General features: G+C 34.1%; 1 protein-coding gene across 1 annotated transcript in view; it reads right to left on the bottom strand.

The window, feature by feature from the left end:
- Positions 1-22,525, bottom strand: part of LOC144253356 (von Willebrand factor A domain-containing protein 8-like) — a 243,155-nt gene that overhangs the window by 25,478 nt on the left and 195,152 nt on the right. Inside the window, exon 20 of the mRNA XM_077795473.1 lies at positions 8,399-8,475. Coding sequence (XP_077651599.1) covers positions 8,399-8,475 — 77 coding nt within the window. The remainder of the gene's footprint in view (positions 1-8,398; positions 8,476-22,525) is intronic.

Raw genomic sequence — 22,525 nt, forward strand, 5'->3', positions numbered from 1 at the left:
GAGCTAAAACTATTGGCTCTCTTGCTTCTAGGTGAGATAATGGAGTAGTACCATTCACACTCCAGAGCTCCCTGTGAAGAGACTGAGACCAGGTCATATCTAGAACCACCTCATTTGTCCAAACTTATTCTGACTTCTTTACTTTCCAATAGTTCTCACCTAAAATCTCTCCTTTTCAAATCACTTATACAAACATCCTGATTTCTGGCTCAAGAGATCTGTTTCAAGATAACCCTACCTAAGATACTTGTTGACTGACTGACTGACTGATGAATGAATAAATGAATGACTAAAGGCAAATGAAGAAATAATTCTTAGGTTTTTCAACAAGGCTCTTAATTTATCCTGCATAAATCATTATAGATACATCTCAATTAACAGAAGATTCATAACAGAATTGTGAACTGAGCAATCACCTTAATACACCAGTTTATTTACTAATTTGAAGCACCTTGGGCTGTTCCTTCTGCTTATTTTGTCATTGTTGCCACCATTTAAAGAATCTGGCTAGAGCAATATGTATCTTATAAGAACAACATTATTTTAATATAAACAAATAAAAAGGAATTTTGGAAGTATTGGATATTAGACCAAGACACTTTTTCATTCTTTCTGCTCATCTAAGGACAGTGCAGCTGATGCCAGCTAGGAAGGCCCAAGTGGGGCACCAGATTTAAGTGGTAGGGACATGATGTTAAGCCTGTCCAGATGATCTGAGATTTGAACAATTCTAATATTGAGCTTATTCCATATTTTTATAAGGAATTTTATAATGAGAATCAGTGTGAAATAATTTTTTAACCAAAATTGTCCTGTGAGGGGGGAAAAAAGGACTAGAATTTATAAAGTAAATTTATAATAGTGATTGAGTTGAGGAAGGTGATATGATTTTGGAAGTAGCAGTTAAAAGAAATGTTAGCTATAATTATAGTATTTAATTTCTGGAAAAGGAATCAAATTTGGAAAAATATGAACAGTTAAATCTGGGTGATAAATTTGGCTCTGTGTTACGTATTTGTATTTACATTTTTGGGATTTTTAAAAGTTTTTCTCAAACTAAAAATGCACATAACACTTGAAAGGAATGTAGTAGGCTCTAGTGGCAAGGGATATAACAAAATAAAGAAAAAACACTGTTTTAGTGGTTCTCAAGCTTCTTAAGCTTGTAATTCAGGAAATAAAAAAATGAAAACGAATCCCACAGACTCCTCATTGTTTCCACTTGTCTTTTCCAGAACAGCCTAGAGCATGCCACTTGCTGCTATCTACAGTTTCAGGAATTTGTCTATAGTTCTGACTCACCAGCCTCTGTAACCCACAAATTAGAAGCCATAATAAAACAACTTTTTGGTGGACATGCTTCAAGGAAGGACATCACTGGAGTAGTGTCCACTTGGGAGGAATATTCCTTAATAAACCACAATAATTAATTAATGTTTTTATGAATCTCCTGGGTGAAGAGAAAAAAAACAGTGCCATTAAGTTTGCTGATGACACAGTTCAGAGGAGGAGATGTGACTGGGAATAAAAGAAAATTTAGGGACTGGGGATATAGTAGAGCACTTGCCTTGTATGCACAAGGCCCTGGGTTCAATCCCCAGCACCACAAATAAATCATTATAGATATAGATACAAAAAAAAGTTTAATGATACAGAGAAATAATAAAGAGAAGAAAATGAAATAAGGATATTAATATTAGCCAAAAATATAAAACTATGAAATAATTAGCCAAAGAAAATAATGCAGAAAAGACTCAACAGGACTTAGGAACATAAGGCTAGAATTTAACACAACAAGTTAATTATACATAGACTGAGGTACAGAATAAAAAAGATGGTTGATTGACAGTTCTGTCACACAGGTTAAAACCACAGTAAAGTACTTACTATCCTCCCTACTCTACTGTCTGATTCAGCACAATGAAGTCAAGGAACAGCATCAAGCAGTAGTTAGAGCACAGGGCTGAAGCCAGAATGTATGAAGCCAGCTGTGTAACTTTAGCCAAGTTCTTTAACCTCTCTGTGCCTCAGTGGCTTCATCTGCAAAACAGAGATAGTAATGATATGGATCTTATACACTTGTAGTTAGCAGTAATAAGTTGTAATTTGAAATCAGCTTAGAACAGTGCCTAGCGCATAATAGCTGCCATGTAAATGTTTGTTAAATAAAAAGAAAATTACAAAAATTTAAACGTATTTGGAGGTCAATCAGAGAAGAGTCAAAATTATTATAAACCTAAAGCATGAGGCAGCGGCATAACTCATTTTTTTAAAGAGGCAGTATAAGGCATTCTTACTAGGAGAACTACTGTCCAACTGCTGATAAAAATGTTTCCAAAACAGCTTTTTCAAATTCATAATAGGGAAGAAGACACAGGAAGAGGGCCCTGGATGTTTTGTGTGGCAGCTGCCATTTGACATATCCTCAGGTCCCTATTACTCCAATCAGGGCTAAGGATATTGTAATGGCTCAATAATAATGTTTTCCATGAGACTTAAGAAAAGCTTTGACTTTTTCTGTTTTCTACCAGATAGTTCTGCCTGCTGGGATTTTGTGAATTTCAAAATTTTGTGCTGTCACACTCAGTTTTCTTCAGCCTAAGGAGAGCCTGGTGTGTTGATTATGCTGTGCTTTGAAAAGCATGTCATCTTTTACTCCAGGATATGTGATTTTAAGATGGGCAAGGGAAGAGTTTTGCATTCAATTTGCCACATATTTTACTTCATCTGGTTTCACAAAGGGAGAATAATATAAAAATATGATAGATAAAAAGCAAATGTTTTAACAATAACCTTCCAATATGCAATATTTTAACTATCTCAGCTGATTAGAGCACTTACATAACAGTTTCATAACAGTTGAACCCATACATATATGAGGAACCTGGCTCCACAATGAAGTAGCCTGTGGTGCCTCTAGATAAGGATGGCTATCAGAGGGGACCTTGAGCTGCAAGTTCCAGATGAAATTAGCTCATACCAAGTCATTCCAGCAAATACTTAGTGGCATCCACTGTATATTGAGAACCATACAAAGTACTTGCCTTGTGATAAGGGAGGCAACTTCTCTTAACAACTTCTTCACTTCTCCTTTCCCTTCTCCCTCCACAGACTTTTCAACAATTGTAAAACCAGCCATTTATAACTATCTTAATAGATCCCTTCTTTCCATTCTCATCACCAATATTTTTGGTTAGCCCCAATAATTTTATCTGGATTCCTAATATCACTTCCTAGTATTCTATGTGATTCAAGATCCATATGACTTTGAGCAGCCCACAGACTACGGTCAACATCATCTTTCTTGCTTTCATTATACCTCATTGCAGTCAGGATTCAATCTAGCCTCAGCAGGGACTATGATACCTCTGTAAGCCCATGTCTGCCTCTTACCATTAATTTTTACATCTACACACATACATCCCAAACTTACCACACTGACTTGTTATTTACATGGCCTGTTTCCAATGGCCATGCCACATGTGTTGGTGCTGGCCTATAATCCCAGTGAATAGGGAATCTGAGGCAGGAGGATTGTAAGTTCAAGACTAGCCTCAGTAACTGAATGTGACTTTTTCTCAAAATAAAAAAATAAAAATAAATAAATAAATAACTGATGGAAATGTAGCTCAATGGTTATGGGAATGGGAATATTTGCATAAATTTTACCAATTGAGCATCTTTAATTCAAAAATTTAAAATATGAAATGCTCCAAAAGCCAAAACTTTATAAGCATCATGTCAGTGTTCAAAAAGTTTCAGACTTTGAAGCATGTTGAATATTGGATTAGGGATGGTCCACCTGTCTCATTCAAATCAGAGATAGAAAAGAAAGAAAGTTATGTGATAAAAAATTAATACTTAGTAGCTTGTCTAAAAATGCTTGACACTGGCTGAGTCCATTTCACATATTCTGTCATTTAGTCTTCACCCTAGGAAGGACACACTTCAATTTGATAAGTCAGGAAATTAAGACTGAAGGAGTTCAAAATCACACAAAAGTTAGTGAAGACAGGATTCAATCTCTAGAACCTGTATTCTTTCTATCATATTGGTACAAATTCAGCTTCTCAGAGGTTGAGAGGTGGGAACAGCCACACCCAGAATGAAACGAGAGGTCACCAATGGATGAAACTCTGAAGTCTTGGTGGAGAAATAGGGTGCATTTTTAGATGAAGGAATGCAGACAGGAATGGGTTAAACTTCAAAACTTGTGAATAGAGCATAGAATGATCCTGGAATAAGCTGAGCATTTGCTAGGAAAATTCATTGTAAGAGAAAGTTGAGGCTATAGTAGGGGATGTGGGAACTCTATTTCCAGTAGGTACCACTATTAGAAAAATAACAAGAGCATATATCATACTAATGATTGGACCTGAGCTATATTTAAATCTGAAGAGTAGCAAATAAAAAAAACTGGTAATATAAGTATTTCAAAGCCCTTAGATTATTATGATTTTAATATAGACATGTACTTTTATCCAAGGTAGCAATACAACTACAGAAGTTGCAAGTGTCCTTCATGTCAAATTAACATCATAGAAGAAACAAGTAAATAGATACATTTCACAAATGTAAGGCATAAGTGATTGCATCCATTAATCTTTTAAATTATTTACATCATATTCTTCAGATATACTTTTGATTTTAACCAAGTACATGAATTTCCCAGCTTGTCCATTTTGTGAAGTCTGATATTCAAAACACAAGATGGCCATACATAAAAGCATTGTGGTTGTTTTATTCATGTGTGTTTGGTGATGGTTTTACTTATCAAGACTATGTTTCAAATGACTCTTATAACTAATTGTGTTCCAATGACTAAATTAAATTGAGACTGACTGATCATTTAGATGGTAACATCACAAATCTATCAGGAATCTAAAATGAAGACAAGGCCTTACATAGATCATCTACAGATCAAAGAAGTCCTAAACATATTTTTAAGACCACTATTTTTAAGTCTTTTGGACATAGGTTTCCCTTAAAGCAATTTTATGAGCTTAAATTTTATGGCAAATACAACCTTAAAGCTGTATAAAAAAGAAAAAAATTCCCTACATTGAAATTAGTGGGGATATAGGTCTAATTAGTGAAAATTCTTTAATGGCATTTATCGCAAACTGAGCTTTTGGACTTCCACTTTTACATAATAAGTTAATATCCAATATTGTCAAACATAGATACTAGGGCCCCTGTTAAATGAATAAATATAATTTTATTTGACATACTATTATCAATTAATAATACAGCAACAGGTGATATAAAATATAAGTATTTGGCTTTGAAATTTTTTCTACATTTTAAATTTAGAAAATTAATCATAGATAATACATATACACATTTATCTAACCAATGTCAGATTTACCACAGAATGTAAATTAGCAGGATTCAACTCTTCACTATTTTATGGACCATTTCTTATTTTAGGACAAGAGGTTGATGGGCCAGACAGGAAGTAAGGCATGCTCTCTCTAATCCTCTAAACCTTTAAAAGAACCTCAAATACCATATTCTTCTTGAAGACTCAAAGATATTCAAATATAGAGCAAAAAGTGATACTATAAATGACCCTTGTCTGTTCCTCTTACGTAGAGATGAACAAACTGAGACCCAAGAGAGACAAAAATAGATGGTTTTTGAGTGCATATATGATAAATTAAGGGTCAAAAATCAATGATTAAGAAGGCAATCCCATAAAAAGTTTAAAAAAGAACAATACACTGAGTCTGGAGAAAATAAAAGGGTATAATAAAGACAAAAACAGGAATTATTGAAATGAAAAAGAAACATAAGAAAAGAAAGGGTTAACAATTCCAGAAGTTGGTTATTTGAATAATAATAATAACATCCTAGCAGAATTGATGGAGAACATAGATAATCAATGCCAGGTGTAAGAATGGAGATATTATTACCTTACATTCCTGGGATAAAATCTACTTGGTTAACATATTATACTTCTATATTTCCTTGAATATGATTTGTTAATACTTGTTAAGAATTTTCACATCTATATTCGTAGCTTTTGTCTGAAAATGTCTTTTATTTTATATTTGAAGAGCATTTGTGCTGAATGTACTATCCTACTTCTTGCTTGTTGCTTTAAAAGTAACCATTTCATTGAATTATGTTTTATATTTATTCTCCATGAAAAGTCAGTAGTAATTTTTATCATTGTTATACTGTATGTATTATGGCTTTCATTCCCTCTGGTGGTTTTAAAGATACTTCTATTAGTTTTCAGCAATTTGACATGATGTGCCATGTTGTGGCTTCCTGTGTGTTCTGCTGACATTTATAGAACTTCTTAGACTGATGACTTTGTTCTTCATTAAATTTGGGAGTTTTCCCATTATATCTCATAATATATGCTCTGTCCCATTTTTTTCCTATAATCTTTGAGATTCCAGTTGTTGATACGTGAAGCTGCATTTTTTAAAGTTGTCTTTTCTATACTGAGGATTTCTATTCCCTCATTATTCTCATTTCCCCTCTTGTAATGCTTAAAAATGTTTATGGCAACAGTTTTATAGTTCTTGCCTGCTAATTCTATCATTTTTTAGCTTTTTAGTCCATTTCTATTGACCAATTTTCCTGTTTCTTTGTATATCTAGTAATTTTCTACTGAAGGCTTGACATCATTTAACGGTATGTTGTGAAGTGTTTAGATTTTTCAGTCTTTCTTAGTTGAGTGTTCAGTTTTGTTCCTATCTTTCCTGTCTGCTCAAAATCCATTCTTTTTATTTTTAAAGCCATTTTGTATGAGAAAGAACTTCTAAAACAGAAGCACCTTTGATTTTTTTTGAGACTTATTGTTAAACTTTTTAAGGGTGGGTATATAGTAACTTTAATTAGAGATAGATTAATTCTACTTCTAAAGCATAAGCTTTATAAGATATTTTCTGGAAAACAGAGGGTTTAATGCAGGCTGCCAATCATGCAGGAGTTCTGATAGTTGTTCAGACTGCAGATCTCTGGTGGTTATTCTTTTCCTAGTGTTTATGAATTTTGTCCAGGTTTATAGCTGTTTATTGTGGTAGTGCTAATCTGGTACATTAGTCTGCCATAGCCAGAAGTATATATCCCATGAGGGAGTGTTTAGGCATATCTCAACTTTCCTTTGATCCTTTTTTCTTTGTCTTTTGACCTAGTAATTGCCTTCTACTTTCCTATAATTCTCTAAGAACTCATAATTATTTAGCAAAAGACCCAAACCAGAAATTAGTTCTCAAAATTCAATCCAATGGGCCTGGGCGTGATGGCACAAGCCTGTAATTCCAGTGGTCAGAAGGATGAGAAAGGAGAATTAGAACTCTGAGGCCAGCTTTAGTAACTAACCTGAACCCTAAGCAACTTAGCAAAACCCTGTCTCAAAAAAAGGGGGGGGGCTCAGTGGTTAAGTGCCCCTGGGTTTAATCTCTAGTACTATGAAAAAAAAAATCAAGCCAATGTTCTTGTCACTGTACAATGTCTTTTGTTTCCTGGAAGTAAAATAACATTCTAAACTAGTTTTAAATTGCTCAAAACTTGATATATTTTTCTCCCTCTCTCTCTCCCTTCCTCTTTCCCTCCCTACTATTCTGTCTCATTTTTCTGTTTTGAGTAGATCTGCTGGTTTTATGTTTTACAATATGGAACAGGTTCACAATACAGCTAAAAAATGATCCATGCTGAGAAAATTTGCTTAAAAGCTATTACTGAATGAGTACTCTGACCACACAAAACTAAACAATCCAAAAAGTGTTTTAAGATAAAAAACACTACTAACATACTTCTTCCACATGTCTGTGTTCTTCATTTCCTACCTGAGAGCCATATAGTTTGCTCTTCCTCCATGTGAGCTATTTTAGCTTCTTGTTAGATGAATAGACTTAGGCTCCACTTACTTTTCTTCTAATTTAAGTGCCTCAATGTTGATGAGATCTGCTCCTAGAATGTAATGTTCATCACTCTCTGTCCACAAAAGATCTCTTAATTCATATTTATAAAGTATTAGTCACTTTAAAAATAAATATAGTATGGTTTTATTACCTTTTAAGGAGAAGATAGATAAGAGCAGAGGAACAGGAATGAAACTAGTTTATAAAATGGGCCTTTAAGAAAGTATATTTAGGCCTGGTGTGGTGGTACTGCCTATAATCCCAGATACTTGGCAGGCTGAGGTGGGAGAATAGCAAGTTCAAGGACAGTCTGGGCAAGTTAGAAAGATTGCCACAAAATAAAAAACTAAAAAGGGATGAAGATGTATCTCAGTGGTAGAGAGAATGCCTAGCATGGACAAGGCCCTGGGTTCACCAATATGGGAGATGGGATGGAAGGGAGGTATATTTAAATTGCACTAGGTAAAAGATGAATAATTTAATCAGATTTTAAGAAGTGGTGGGTCTAATACTCTTACCTGTGAAGTTGGATATATTCTCGTGGTCTGTTGAGCAGGTGAAGAAATCTGTCAACAATCTTGTTTTTTCCTACACCCTGTAATTACACAGATAGTATTATACAAAAAGGGACTTTTGTTTTGTTTGATTCTTCTGCCAAACCAGAAGAATCTTTTATAAAAACCTATTTTCCCAAAGTTGTACAGTTTTAGTTTATTATTAATGAAAACCAAACTAGCAAAAACATATAGCACAGTTCTCATATGAAATAAGGTTTCTGTCAAAAATTTACTTCTAGATATATTAATTCTAAGCTCTTCTGTTTTAAAGGGAAATCCATAAGTTAGTCTCCTACATATTAATTATTTTGTTCTACAATTTTACAATGAAGTTCAGACATTACAGCAGAATATTTATTCCAGATTTGAAGAATGACATTAGAGTGAAATCATTTATGTAGGAAAAAAATGGGTTTTCTAATCAGTTCTTTAGAAATATGGTTCTCAGTTGCAGGAAGACAACCAATACTATACATTTTCTGCTTTAATCAAACACTCACTTCTCCTTTTATCCTATTTTCTACTCCTTTAAAACCCTAGAAACCTAAAATTGTAACCAAGATATATTAATAAAACTCAACTCTGTTTGATCTCCCCTGAAATGCCCTCATTTCTTTGCCACTTACTCATCCCAGGAGTCCATGTCCTTTCTAGAAGACACACTACTAAAAATGGAATCTGCTCTGGTATAATTTCCCTATTTTAAAGTTTTCACTTAGAGGTGGAATACAAATGAATCTTTTAACAATTAGGTTGTATGTAAAAAGTAGAAGTCATTAAAATGTGCAGTTTTATATCATAGGTGACAGCAATAATGTATTAATTTCTTATACTGTGCTAGTATTTTTCACATTATTTCATTTAATCATTACACTGAGACAGTCCCATGAAAGAAGATTAATCATTCTTATTTCACAAATCAAGAAACCAATGCAACAGAGGAAAGATAGTAGAAATGAGCTAGGCAGCAAGTCCCAATCACCTCACAACACAGAAAAGAGGCAGCAAAGGAAAAGCATGACTGAGAGGTGAGTGACAAAATAAATGCTCGATATTACATAGTCTGGGACCTGGAGAGACTGGATGATAGGTTACCAGAGAAGAAAATAAACTCAGAGTGCCCTAACTCTATCCCAAACCTCTGGATAAGGAAAAGGGGCAACAGAGAAAGAAGGGTTTGTGGGGGTAGGGGAGACATTCTCTTAAGTTCTACCATTTAAAAACTATTGGAAAGAAGAAAAAAAAAGATTTAAAGCACAACAGTAACAGACAGGTCTCTAAAACAGCTCAAAGAGCTTAAAAGAAAACTGAGCCAAGGGGTGGCAGCCATCTTGTGGAGCCCTCAGCCAACCAGTTAACCCCTTAAATCAGCAGGTTGTCTTCTTATACCCAGACAGCTGCAAATTACACCAGAAGGAAGTCCCCTGCAGTAGGACCTCTTAAAAATCCTATGAATCCAGCCAGAAAGAGCTTAAAAAGTACCACTACTGGCCAAAAGCCTCTAAACCCCTCCCTCACCCTTGCTGCTCACCTCAAACAAGAGGACTGAACCAGCTGGAGGGGACCTGTACTGGGAAGTGTACCTAGTCCAGCTAAACTCTGCACAATGTCCAATTGCTCACCTTGGACAGACAACAATGAAGCAGATTAGGCCCTAAACAAAGGAAAGTGGACTTACTAGGCCTTGATCTCTGACACTGGGGGGAGGCACCCTGGGAAGCTTAGGGAAAGTCCTTAGGATCACAGGCCTTACCAGAGGGGAGCTGACTAAATATCCAGTGACATAAAAGATCCAGCAGGAAATTACCAGTCTATGCAACAGGAAGAGGCTGATACCAGCCTTAACAGGTAAGTCATGATCACAACTGGCAAGTGACTGGGCATTGTTTGTATACTTAGGGAAACTTGCATCAGACTTAGAAAGCACAGGGAATCAAAGCCCACCATTCACAACCTGGAGCAACAAGAGTCCAGGTTAACCACGAGAGACAGGTTAATCACAAGAGACCCTTACCTACAATACATCAGAAAGCCACATCACCAGGGAGAATACTTGTGCACCATACTTCTGCACCACAGAACACCCACAGAAAACCCACAACCAGAGTTCTTGCACTCAAAGACATCCACCAAGATCTTTACTAGTGAAGAGGATCCAGTAGAGGGGAGCAGATCAGAGGCACACAGCAACCAGGGGCACATCAAAGCCTGCATCCTGAACTACTGCATACAATAGAAGCAGCCAAGCACAACAATGCACCCTCTAAGCAGTCAGCTGCTGGCCCCAGAACTGACAACCCAGAAACTTCTGGTAAGAGGAACATAGCAAATATGGAATTGGCTCCTGTGTCCCTGTAACTCAGGAAAGACTCACATCCAAAGACTGATGGAAATCTGTTAAAGTCAAAATCTCAATGAAACCCAAATCAACATTCAACAAGAATTTTCTTCACCTTGACATATTATACTATAAACAACTCTAATTTCAACTTTTTTGCAGGGCAAAGACCAGGCATGTAACTCAGGGACACTTAACCTCTGAGCAAAATCCTTAACCCTTTTTTATATTTTTATATAAAATATAATAGGCAGGGTCTCACTAAGTTGCTTGAGGCCTCTCTAAATTGCCGCAGCTGACATTTAACAATCCTCTTGCCTCAGGAACCAGAGCCGGTGGGATTATAAGTATGTGCCATAGTTCCATGTATTTCAACTTTGATCATATAAATAACTCCTTAACTGAACAGAAATTGCTAACACAACAGGCAATACTGTACCTTTAACTGATTTGAATGTATTTCATCTAATGGTATAAAACATTAATTGGAATCAATCTTCCTATCTTTGTTTTCCTATATCTCTCTTGTTTATACCTTTTTCTTTTGGCTTAAATGCTACTACCTCAAATTACACCCATTCATCTATTTCTATTTTCAACTTTGGTGTAAGTTATCCTTTCATAGTTTCTCTCTCTCTCTCTCTCTCTCTCTCTCTCTCTCTCTCTCTCTCTTTCTCCTATTTACCCAATCTTTCTTCTTTCTCCCTTTTAGCCCTCACTTAAGGTTATATTAAGTTCACCAAATTTACTAATTAATTTTTTGACCTGTTCCAGAACTTTACTATAGGTTTATATCTGAATTTAGGAAATGCAGAGAAAAACTGCTACAAGATTTTGGTTCTTACAAGGCTGAACAGAAGGAAGATTGGCTCAGAAGTGACTAGAGTAAATATGTGACATGTTTTTAAATGGTGCTGATATTTCTATCAGCAAAGGTCATACATTCGCTTAAAACATAATTATCTGGATGTTCACTCAACCCAGGGCTCTTATGAAAAATACTCTCACAAAGTAGTTTGTTACTTGAAAGAAGTCAGAATATACTGATAGATGAACAGACACAAAAACAATATGAAAAAGCTTCAACCACAGACTTTCAAACACCCATAATGCTGGAAACTTCGGTGAAGAACTGTCTGAGAAAGACATTAGAAAGTTTGTAGTTAAACTGTTCTACGAGTTAAAATAAGACGTAAGGTATAAAATTAGAGAGAAAATACAGGAAATGAAAGATCCCTTCAATGAAGAAAAAGAGATATTGAAAAAGAACCAGGTAAAAATCCTCAAATGAAGGAACCAACAAACAAAATTAAAAATTTAATGGAAAGCATCACCAATAGATTAGACCACTTTGAAGACAGATTTTCAGGCTGCAAAAACACACTATATAACCTTGAAAATAAAATCAACTATAGAGAAAATATGTGAAGAGACCATGAAAGAATATTTAAGAACTCTGAAACAACATTAAAAGGCCAATTTTAACATACATTGGGATAGATGAAAGCTCTGAAATATAAACTAAAGGAATGCACAATCTTTTCAATAAAACAATTTTGAAAAATTTCCCAAACCTTAAGAATGAAATGGAAATTGCAATACAGAAGGTATATAGGACTCCAAATATACAAAATCACAATAAAGTCACTCCAAGAAACATTATTATGAAAATGCCTAACATACACAATGAGGATTTATTTTAAAAGCTACAAGAGATAAATAGTTAATAATGCTCACATTTAGAGGGAAACCAATACAGATCATATGATTTCTCAACCTAGACCCTAAAAACTAGGAGGTCTTGGAATAATATATACCACCCTCTGAAAGAAAATGAATGCCAACCAAGTATATCAACCCAGCAAAATTAAGCTTCATATTTGAATGTGAAATAAAAATCTTCCATGATAAACAAAAGTTAAAACAATTCACAACTAAAAAGACTGTACTGCAAAACATACTCAATAAAATATTTTCATGAAAAATACAAAGTAAAACTAGCACAGGGAGGAAATACACTAGAAAAATACTCAACTAAAGGAGAATTAAATCCAACTTAAACACTAGAAATAAACCAAATGATATGAAATAAAACTCATCTCTTTTGGGCTGGGGTTGTAGCTCAGTGGTAGAGCACTTGTCTACCATGTGTGAGGCATTGGATTCAATTCTCAGCACTGCATATAAAGTAAGTTAAATAAAGATCCATCAACAACTAAAAACTATTTTTTTAAAAAAACTCATGTCTCAATAATAACACTGAATATGAATGATCTAAACTCTGCAATCAAAGACAAAAGTTGGCAGATTGGACTTAAAAACAAGACCCAAAATACACTGTCTGCAAGAGACTCATCTCTCAGTCAAGGACATACAAAGACTGAAGGTGAAAAAAATGGGAAAAAAACATACAACTCACATGAATTTCATTAATAAGCATGGGTTACTAGTCTCATATCACATAAAGTGAACTGCAAGCCAAATTTAATCAGGAGAAACAAAGAAGGTCATTTCACACTGTTGAAAGGAATCATATATCAACAAGATATAACAATCATAAATATCTATGTCCCAAACAATGGACCACCTACATACATCAAACAAGCCCTTCTCAATATCAAGAATCAAATAGACAACAATACATTAATTCTGGGTGACTTAAACATGCCTCTCTCATCACTGGTTATGTCTTCAAAACAAAAGCTAAGGAAAGAGAATATAGAATTAAAAAATACAATTAATAATTTGCAATTAACAGACATGTATAGAACATTTCATTCATCAATGACTGAATTCATCTTCTTCGAGGGAGCACATGGAACATTTTTTAAAACAGACCATATTTTAGGTCACAAAGGAAATCTTAGCAAAAATAAAATAAAAGGAGATAATACCTTGTATTCTATTAGATCATAATGGAATAAAATTAGAAATAAATGATAAACTAAAAAAATAAATTAAATAAGAGATTAAATAATACACTTCTGAATGATGATTAAATAATCATTTGAAAGAGATTAAATAATACACTTTGGAATTATGATAATTAAATAATTGACTTCTAAAAGAGATTAAATAATATACTTCTGAATGATGAATGGATGGCAGAAGAAATCAGGGGTGAAATAAAAAATTCCTAGAAACAATGACTACAGTGATACAACATGTCAAAATCTCTGCAACAGTAAAAAGGCAATTCTAAGAGAAAAGTTTATAGCATTGAGTTCATTCATTTAAAAAAATAAAGACAAAAAATAAATAATCTAACATTACATTTCGAGGCCATATAAAAAGAGCAAACCAACACCTAAACCAGTAAAAGACAGGAAATAATTAAAATCAGAGATGAAATCAATGAAACTAACATTTTAAAAACATTACAAATGATCAACGAAACAAAGTTGGTCTTTTGAACAAATAAACAAATCAATAAACCCTTGGCCACACTAACCGAAAGAAAGAGGGGAAAAATGCAAATTATAAAAATCCAAGATGAGAAAGTAAATATCATCACAAACACTACTGAACTCCCAGAGACTCATCAGAAACTATGTTGAAAATTTATACTCAAATTGATTAGAAAATCTTGACAATATAGACAAATTCCTAGAGACATATGACCTAAAAAGAGTCAACCAGATGGATATAGAAAACTTAAACAGATCAATTTCAAGTGCTGAAATTGAAGCAGCCATCAAAAGTCTTCCAACAAACAAAATCTCAGGACTGGGTGAATGATTTGCCAAGTACTACCAGACCTGTGAAGAAGAACTAATAACAATCCTCCTCAAATTATTCCATGATATATAAAAAGAGGAAACTCTAACAAATTTAGTCTACAAAGCTAGGCAAAGACATGAAACCAGACAATAACACATCAAGGAAAGAAAACTTTAGACCAATATCAATCATGAACAAGATGCAAAAATTCTTAATAAGGTACAGCCTGCATACAAAAACAGATTAAAAAGCGCATCATAATTGAGTAGGTTTCATCCCATGGATGCAAAGTTAATTCAAAATACGGATATCAATAAATATAATTCACCAAATAAATAAAGACAATAATCATATGATTATCTAAAGAGATGCAGAAAAAGCATTTGACAAAGCACAGCATCCATTCAGTTTCAAAACACTAGAAAAAACAGGGACAAACCCAAGGTTAACTTATTCTGCATGGAGGAAAAACTGAAAGCATTTCCTCAAAACAGGAACAAAATAAGGATACCCACTTTCACCACTTCTATTCAACATAGTCTTTGAAATTCTAGCCAGAGCAGTTAGACAAGAGAAGAAAATTAAAGAGGTATGAATAGGAAAAAAAAGAGCTCAAACTATTTCTATTTGCTGATAACATGATCCTACAATTAGAAGACTGACATAACTCCAAGAAGACTTGTGGACCTCATAAATGAATTTAGCAAAGTGGCAGGATACAACATCAACACCTACAAATCAACTGTGTTCCTATATTCCAATCATGAATCTGGTGAAAAAGAAATTAGGAAAACTATCTGATTCAAAATAGCCTTAAATAAAAAAAAATATTTGGAATAAATTTAACAAAGAGGTGAAGGACCTCTATCATAAAAACTATAGAACACTAAAGAAATTAAAGAAGACCTTAGAAGATAGGAGGACCTTCCATGTTCTTGGAAAGGAAGAAGTAATATTACCAAAATAGCCATACAACCAAAAGTGCAATACAAATTCAATGTAATTTCCATCAAAACTCCAATAACATTCTTCACAGAAATAAAAAAGCAGTTATAAAATGCATTAGTGTTATGGTTTTGATGTGAGGTATCCCCAAAAAGCTCACATGTGAGGTGATGCAAGAAGGTTCAGAAGAGGAATGATTACGTTGTAAGAGTCTTAACCCAACAAGGGAATTAATCCCCAGATAAAGATTAACTGAATGGTAACTAAAGGTGGGTAGGGTGTGGTTGGAGAAGGTGGGCATTGGGGGGTGTGGCTTTGGGGTGTATGTCTTGTATCTGGAGAGTGGAGTCACTCTTTCTCTGCTTTCTGATCATCATGTGAACTGCTTCTCTCTGCCACACTCTTCTGCCACAATGTTCTGCCTCATGTACAGCCAAGGAAAGGAGCCAGCTGTCTATTGACTGACACCTCTGAAATCATGTATCTAAATAAACTTTTCCTCCTCTACAATTGTTCTGGTCAAGTTTTTTACTCACAGTAGCGCAAAAGGTGAATAAAACAGTTTGTGTAATGAATGGGTCATGGACATTTGTACATATACATATTTGTCTCACTTTTCTCCTTTCTAGCATTTTTTGAAGGTAGTTATTTTTCACGACTGTCTTTTCAGGGCTAGAGTTTTAGATTACTATATTTTGTTTTTATTTTGTATTGTTTTTCACTTGCCTATTTCTTTTTCTCTTTTCTTTTGCTAATAGCCAAATTCTATTGTTCTCACTTTCAGTCTTACTTTATTTTTTTTACTTCTACTTTCTCTCCTTCTCCTGCGTAATTGTCACATCCTACATCTCTTCTGCATTTTCCCCATTCACCTTTTGAAATAGCAAACCCTTTTGCAAACTTACTCCTTTTACTATTGGCAACTACTAAACATACCATTTCTATTTATTGTGCCAATTAACATTTTTTTAAACTCATTAATTATAGTTTTTTTTTTTGAGAGAGAGAGAGAGAGAATTTTATAATATTTATTTTTCAGTTTTCGGAGGACACAACATCTTTGTATGTGGTGCTGAGGATGGAACCCAGGCAGCACGCATGCCAGGTGAGCGAGCTGCCGCTTGAGCCACATCCCCAGCCCACCAATTAACATATTGATATCAAATTAAAAACTAAGTATTGAGTTTAGTGCTGAATGTTGTTTGCATTGTTTGTTATTATTTGGTCTCCCCATAAAATGTAAGACACTGGTAATCTTCAAGGACACGAAATCCTCAGAGTAGAAACTCTATTGCCTCAGACCCATATGGTTAAATGGGTAGACAAACAAATAACATGAAAAGCAAGAAAACAAACCACCCCAAACAAACCCCAAAATTCAAGAACAGAATGCATCAACATCAGAGTGGAAGAAATATCAGAGAAGGAGTTTAGAAAGTTCATATTAAAACTGATCTGCGGAAAGGAGGGGTAAGACAAGATAATACAAATGGAAGAAATGATTTACAGTAGAAGGGGTAGAGAGAGAAAAGGGGAGGGGAGGGGAGGGGAGGGGGGATAGTAGAGAATAGGACAGACAGCAGAATACATCAGACACTAGAAAGGCAATATGTCAATCAATGGAAGGGTAACTGATGTGATACAGCAATCTGTATACGGGGTAAAAGCGGGAGTTCATAACCCACTTGAATCAAACCGTGTAATATGATGTAGTAAGAACTATGTAATGTTATGAACGACCAATAAAAAAAAAACTGATCTGCGAAGTAATGGATGATGTAAGGAGTGAAATCAGAGAGAAAACACAAAAAATGAAAGATCACTACAAGAAAGAGAGAGAGATTGGGGGAAAATCAAGTGGAAATTCTCAAAATAAAGGAATCAATAAAGAAAATTACAAATTCAATAAAAAGCATCACCAGCAGAATAGACCACTTGGAAAATAGTTTCAGACTACGAAGACAAGATGTATAATCTGGAAAACAAAGTGGACCATAGAGAAAAGAAGTTAAGAGACCAAGTGGGTTATGAAATATGATATGTCAAGAGCTTTGTAATGTTTTGAACAACCAATAAAAAAAGGGGAAAAAAAGAAGTTAAGAGACCATAAATAGAACCCCCAAGAAATATGGCATGACATGAAAAGATCATATATAAGATCTATCAGGATATGAAAAGATCATATCTAAGATCTATCAGGATAGATGAAGGCTATAAACCAAATATATGCATAAAATAGATATAAACCAAAGAAATGCATAGTCTTTTCAATAAAATAATATTGGAAAATTTCCCAAACCTTAAGAATGAAATGGAAAAATCAAATATAGGAGGCTTACAAGACCACAAATAAACAAAAACAATAGACCCACACCAAAGCACATTATTATGAAAATGCCTAACATACAGAATAAGAATGGAACTTTAAAGTCTAAGAATAACAGGTCATATTTAGAGGGAAACAAATCCAGATCTCAGATGATTTCTTAACTCACACCCTAAAAGGTTTTGGAATAATATTTACCAAGCTCTGAAAAAAAAAAAATACCAGCCAAGAATACTATACCCAGCAAACTTAAGCTTCAGAATTGATAATGGAAAAAAAAAAAAACCTTCAATGATAAACAAAAGGTAGAAAAATTCAAAACTAGAAATCCTGTACTACAAACATAGTAAATGAAATATTTCATGAAGAAGAAAGGAGAGATAAAATTGAAAACCAAATAAGGGAAGAATAGAAGTATAATCAATCAAAGGAGAAATTAATTCAAGTTAAAAAACAGAAATAAATCAAAATGACAGGGAATAAGAGTCCTTTCTTAATAATAACATTGAATGTAAATGGACTAAACTCATCAATCAAAACACACAGATTGGAGAACTGGATCAAAAAGTAAGACTGAAAAATATGCTGATTTTTTATGATTTACCTCATAAGCAAATACATCCACAGACTGAAGGTAATAGGATGGGAAAAATCATATGATTCACATAGACCTGTAAATAAGCAGGGGTTTCTATCCTCATATTAAAGTAGACTTCAATCCAAAGTTAATCAGAAGAGAACAAGAAGGTCATTTCATGTTGCTTAAATGAATTATACATCAACAAGGTATAACAATTGTAAATATTTATGCCCTAAACAATGGAGTATCTATGTAAATCAAACAAGCCCTTCTCCATTTCAAGAATCAAATAGACCACAACACAATAGTATTGGGTGACTTTAACACACCTCTCTCATCACTGGATAGATCTTCCAAACAAAAAGTAAATTATGAAGCTACAAGACCACAAAATAAGTTAATAATGTAGATTAACAGACATGTAGAATATTTCAACCATAAATGACTAAACACATTTTCTTCTCAGCAGTACATGGATGATTTTCTAAAATAGACCACATCTTAGGAGACAAAACAACTCAGCAAATAAAAAACAGAGATAATACCTTGCATTCTATCAGATCACAATGGAATGAAATTAGAAGTCAACTATTAAGTAAAAAATATAAGCTACTTTAACAACTGCAGATAAAATAAAATGCTATTGAATGAACAATAAATAACAGAAGAAATCAAAGGTAAAATTTAAAAAAATGTAGAGGTAAATGAAAATAGCAACACAACATATCAAAATCTCTGGGACACTATGAAGGAGTTCTAAAAGAAAAGGTCATAGCACTGAGCACATTCATTAAACAAATAGAAAGTCACCAAATAAACTACCTAAGATTACATATCAAGGCCATAAAAAAGAAGAAAAAATCAACTCCAAAAGCAGAAGACAAGAAATTATTAAACTCAGATCCAAAATCAATAACATTGAAACCAAAAATTTTTCAAAAAAACAAAAAGTTGGTTCTTTGGAAAAATAAATGAAATCAATAAAGTCTTAGCCATGTTATCCATGAGAAAGAGGGAAAAAACTCAAATTATTAAAATTCATGATGGAAAAGAACACGTCACCATAGACACTAATGAAAAACAGAGGATAATAAGAAAGTATTATGAAAATTTATACTCCAATAAAAGAGAAAATCTTAAAGACTTCAACCAATTTTTAGAGACATATGACCTATCTAAATTGAACCATGAGGACATACAAAATTAAAACATATCAATTTCAAGCAACAAAATTAAAGAAGTCATCAAAAGCCCACCAACAAAGAAAAAACCCCAGGACCACAGGGATTCTCAGCCAAGTTCTAAAAGACCTTCAAAGAACTAACACCATTCCTCCTCAAAACTATTCTGTGAAATAGAAAAGGAAGAAACCCTTCCAAACTCATTCTACAAAGCTAGTATCACCCGCATTCTGAAAGACAAAGATAGAGCAATGAAATAAAACTTGACTTATATCCCTGATGAACATAGATGCAAAAATTCTTAATAAAATACTGGCAAATCACATACAAAAACTTATTAAAAAGATAGTGTGCCATGATTAGTAAGTTTCATCCCAGGGATGCAAGGATGGAAGGATCAACATATGGAAATCAATAAACTTAATTCACTAAATCAATAGACCTAAAGACAAGAATCATGTGATTATCTCAATAGATGCTGAAAAAGCATTTGACAAACTACAGCATTGGTTCATGTTCAAAACAGTAGAAAAACTAGAGATAGTAGGAACATATCTCAGTACTTTAAAAGGTATATACATTAATCCCAAGGCCAATATCATTCTAAATGGAGAATAATTGAGAGTCTTATTCTTTAAAAACTGGAACAAGACAGAGATGCCCTCTTTCACCACTTTTATTCAACATATTTATTGAAACTCCAGCCAGAGCCATTAGGCAAAAGAAAGAAATTAAGATGATATGAACAGGAGGATCTCAAAGTATCCCTATTTGCCAATGACATGATCCTAAATATAGAAGATCCCAAAAACTTCACCAGAAAACTGCTAGAACTAAAAAACGAATTCAGCAAAATAGCAGGATATAAAATTAACATCCATATCAATTGCATTCCTACATACCAATGATGAACCAACTGATGAAGAAATTAGATAAATTATCCTATTCACAATAGCCTAAAAAATACTTGGGATTCTATCTAACAAAAGAGGTAAAATAAAAAAAATAAACAAATTATTATTTGGTCTCCCCATAAAATGTAAGACACTGGTAATAGAGGTGATGCACCTCTATACTGAATACTACAAAACACTACAGAAAGACATTAAAGAAGACCTTAGAAGATGGAAAAATCTCCCATGTTCTTGGACAGGGGGAATTAATATTGTCAAAATGGCCATATCCCCAAAAGTGCTATACAGATTTAATGCAATTCCTATTAAAATTCCAATGATATTCTTCATAGAAATATAAAACCAGTCATGAAATTCATTTGGAAAACCAAGAAGAGCAGAATAGCTAAAGCAATCTTTAGCAAGAAAAGTAGAAGGCACACAATACCAGATCTCATAAATTATACTACAGAGCATAGTATTAGCACCAAAACATACATGAAAACTAACAGAATAGAATAGAATAGAATAGAATAGAATAGAATAGAGAGAGACAACCCCACATAAATACAGTTATCTCAGACTAGACAAAGGCATTATTAACATATACTGAAGAAAAGATAGCCTCTTCAACAAATGCTGTTTGGAAAACTGGAAATCTATATGTAGAAGAATTAAATTGAACCCCTATTTCTCACCTTGCACAAAATTCAACTTGAAGTGGATCAAGGACCTAGGCATTAGACCAGAGACCCTTCTCCTACTAGAAGAAAATGTAAGCTAAACTCTTCATCATGTCGGCTTAGGAAATGACTTCCTCAACAAGACTCCCAAAGCACAGAAGTAAAATCAAAGAATCAATAAATAGAATGGTATCAAACTAAAAAACTTGCTCACAGCAAAGGAAACAAAAGCATGAAGAGAGAGCCTATAGAATGGGAAAAATCTTTACCACCCACACCTCAGGTAGAGCATTAATCTCCAGGATAAAATAGCATACTACAGGGACACAGCCACATCAATGTTTATAGCAGCACAATTCACAATAGATCAACTGTGGAGCCCAACCCAGATGCTTCAGTGGGTGAATGGATAAAAAAAAAAAAATGTGGCATCTATACACAATGGAATTTTACCCAGCAATCAAAGAGAATAAAATCATGGCATTTGCAGGTAAATGGATGGCACTGGAGAAGATAATGCTAAGTGAAGTTAGCCAATCCCCAAAAAAACAAAAGCTGAATGTTTTCTCTGCTATAAGGAGGCTGACTCATAGTAGGGTAGGTAGGGAGGGAGGAATAGATGAATTCTAGGTAGGGCAGAGGGGTGGGAGGGAAAGGGAAAAGGCAGGGGATTAGCAAGGATGGTGGAATGTGATGGACATCATTATCCAAAGTCATGTATGAAGGCACAAATTGGTTTGAATATAGTTTATATACAACCAGAGATATGAGAAATTGTGCTGTATATGCTCAGTAAGAATTGTAATGCATTCTGCTGTCAATTCAAAAAATTAACTCCAAAAAAAACACTAACCCTATCAATGAATGCTCAAATGAACTGAACATGCAGTTCACTAAGAAGAAATACATTTGGTCAACAAATATATGAAAAAATGTTCAATATCTCTAGCAATTAGAGAAATGCAAATTAAAACTACACTGAGATTTCACTTCACTCTAGTCAGAATGACGATTATCAGAATACAAGTAACAATAAATATCAGAGAGGATGTGGAGAAAAGGGTATCCTCATACATTGTTGGTGGATCTGAAAAATTGGTGCAACCACTCTAGAAAGCAGTATGGATATTCCTCAAAAAACTGGAAATGGAACCACCACATGACCCATCTATCACATTCCTTGGTATCTATCTAGCGGATTTAAAATCAACATACTATAGTGACACAGTCACTTGATTGTTCATAGCAACATAATTCACAACAGCTAAATTCTGGAGCCATCCTAAGTGCTCTTCAACAGATGAATGGATAAAGTAAATACACACACACACACACAACAGAGTATTACTCAGCCATAAAGATGAATGACTTTATGGCATTTGCCAGTAAATGGATACAACTGAAGACTATCATGCTAAATGA

The sequence above is a fragment of the Urocitellus parryii genome, chromosome 2 (assembly GCF_045843805.1).
Source record: "Urocitellus parryii isolate mUroPar1 chromosome 2, mUroPar1.hap1, whole genome shotgun sequence".
NCBI lineage: Eukaryota > Metazoa > Chordata > Mammalia > Rodentia > Sciuridae > Urocitellus > Urocitellus parryii.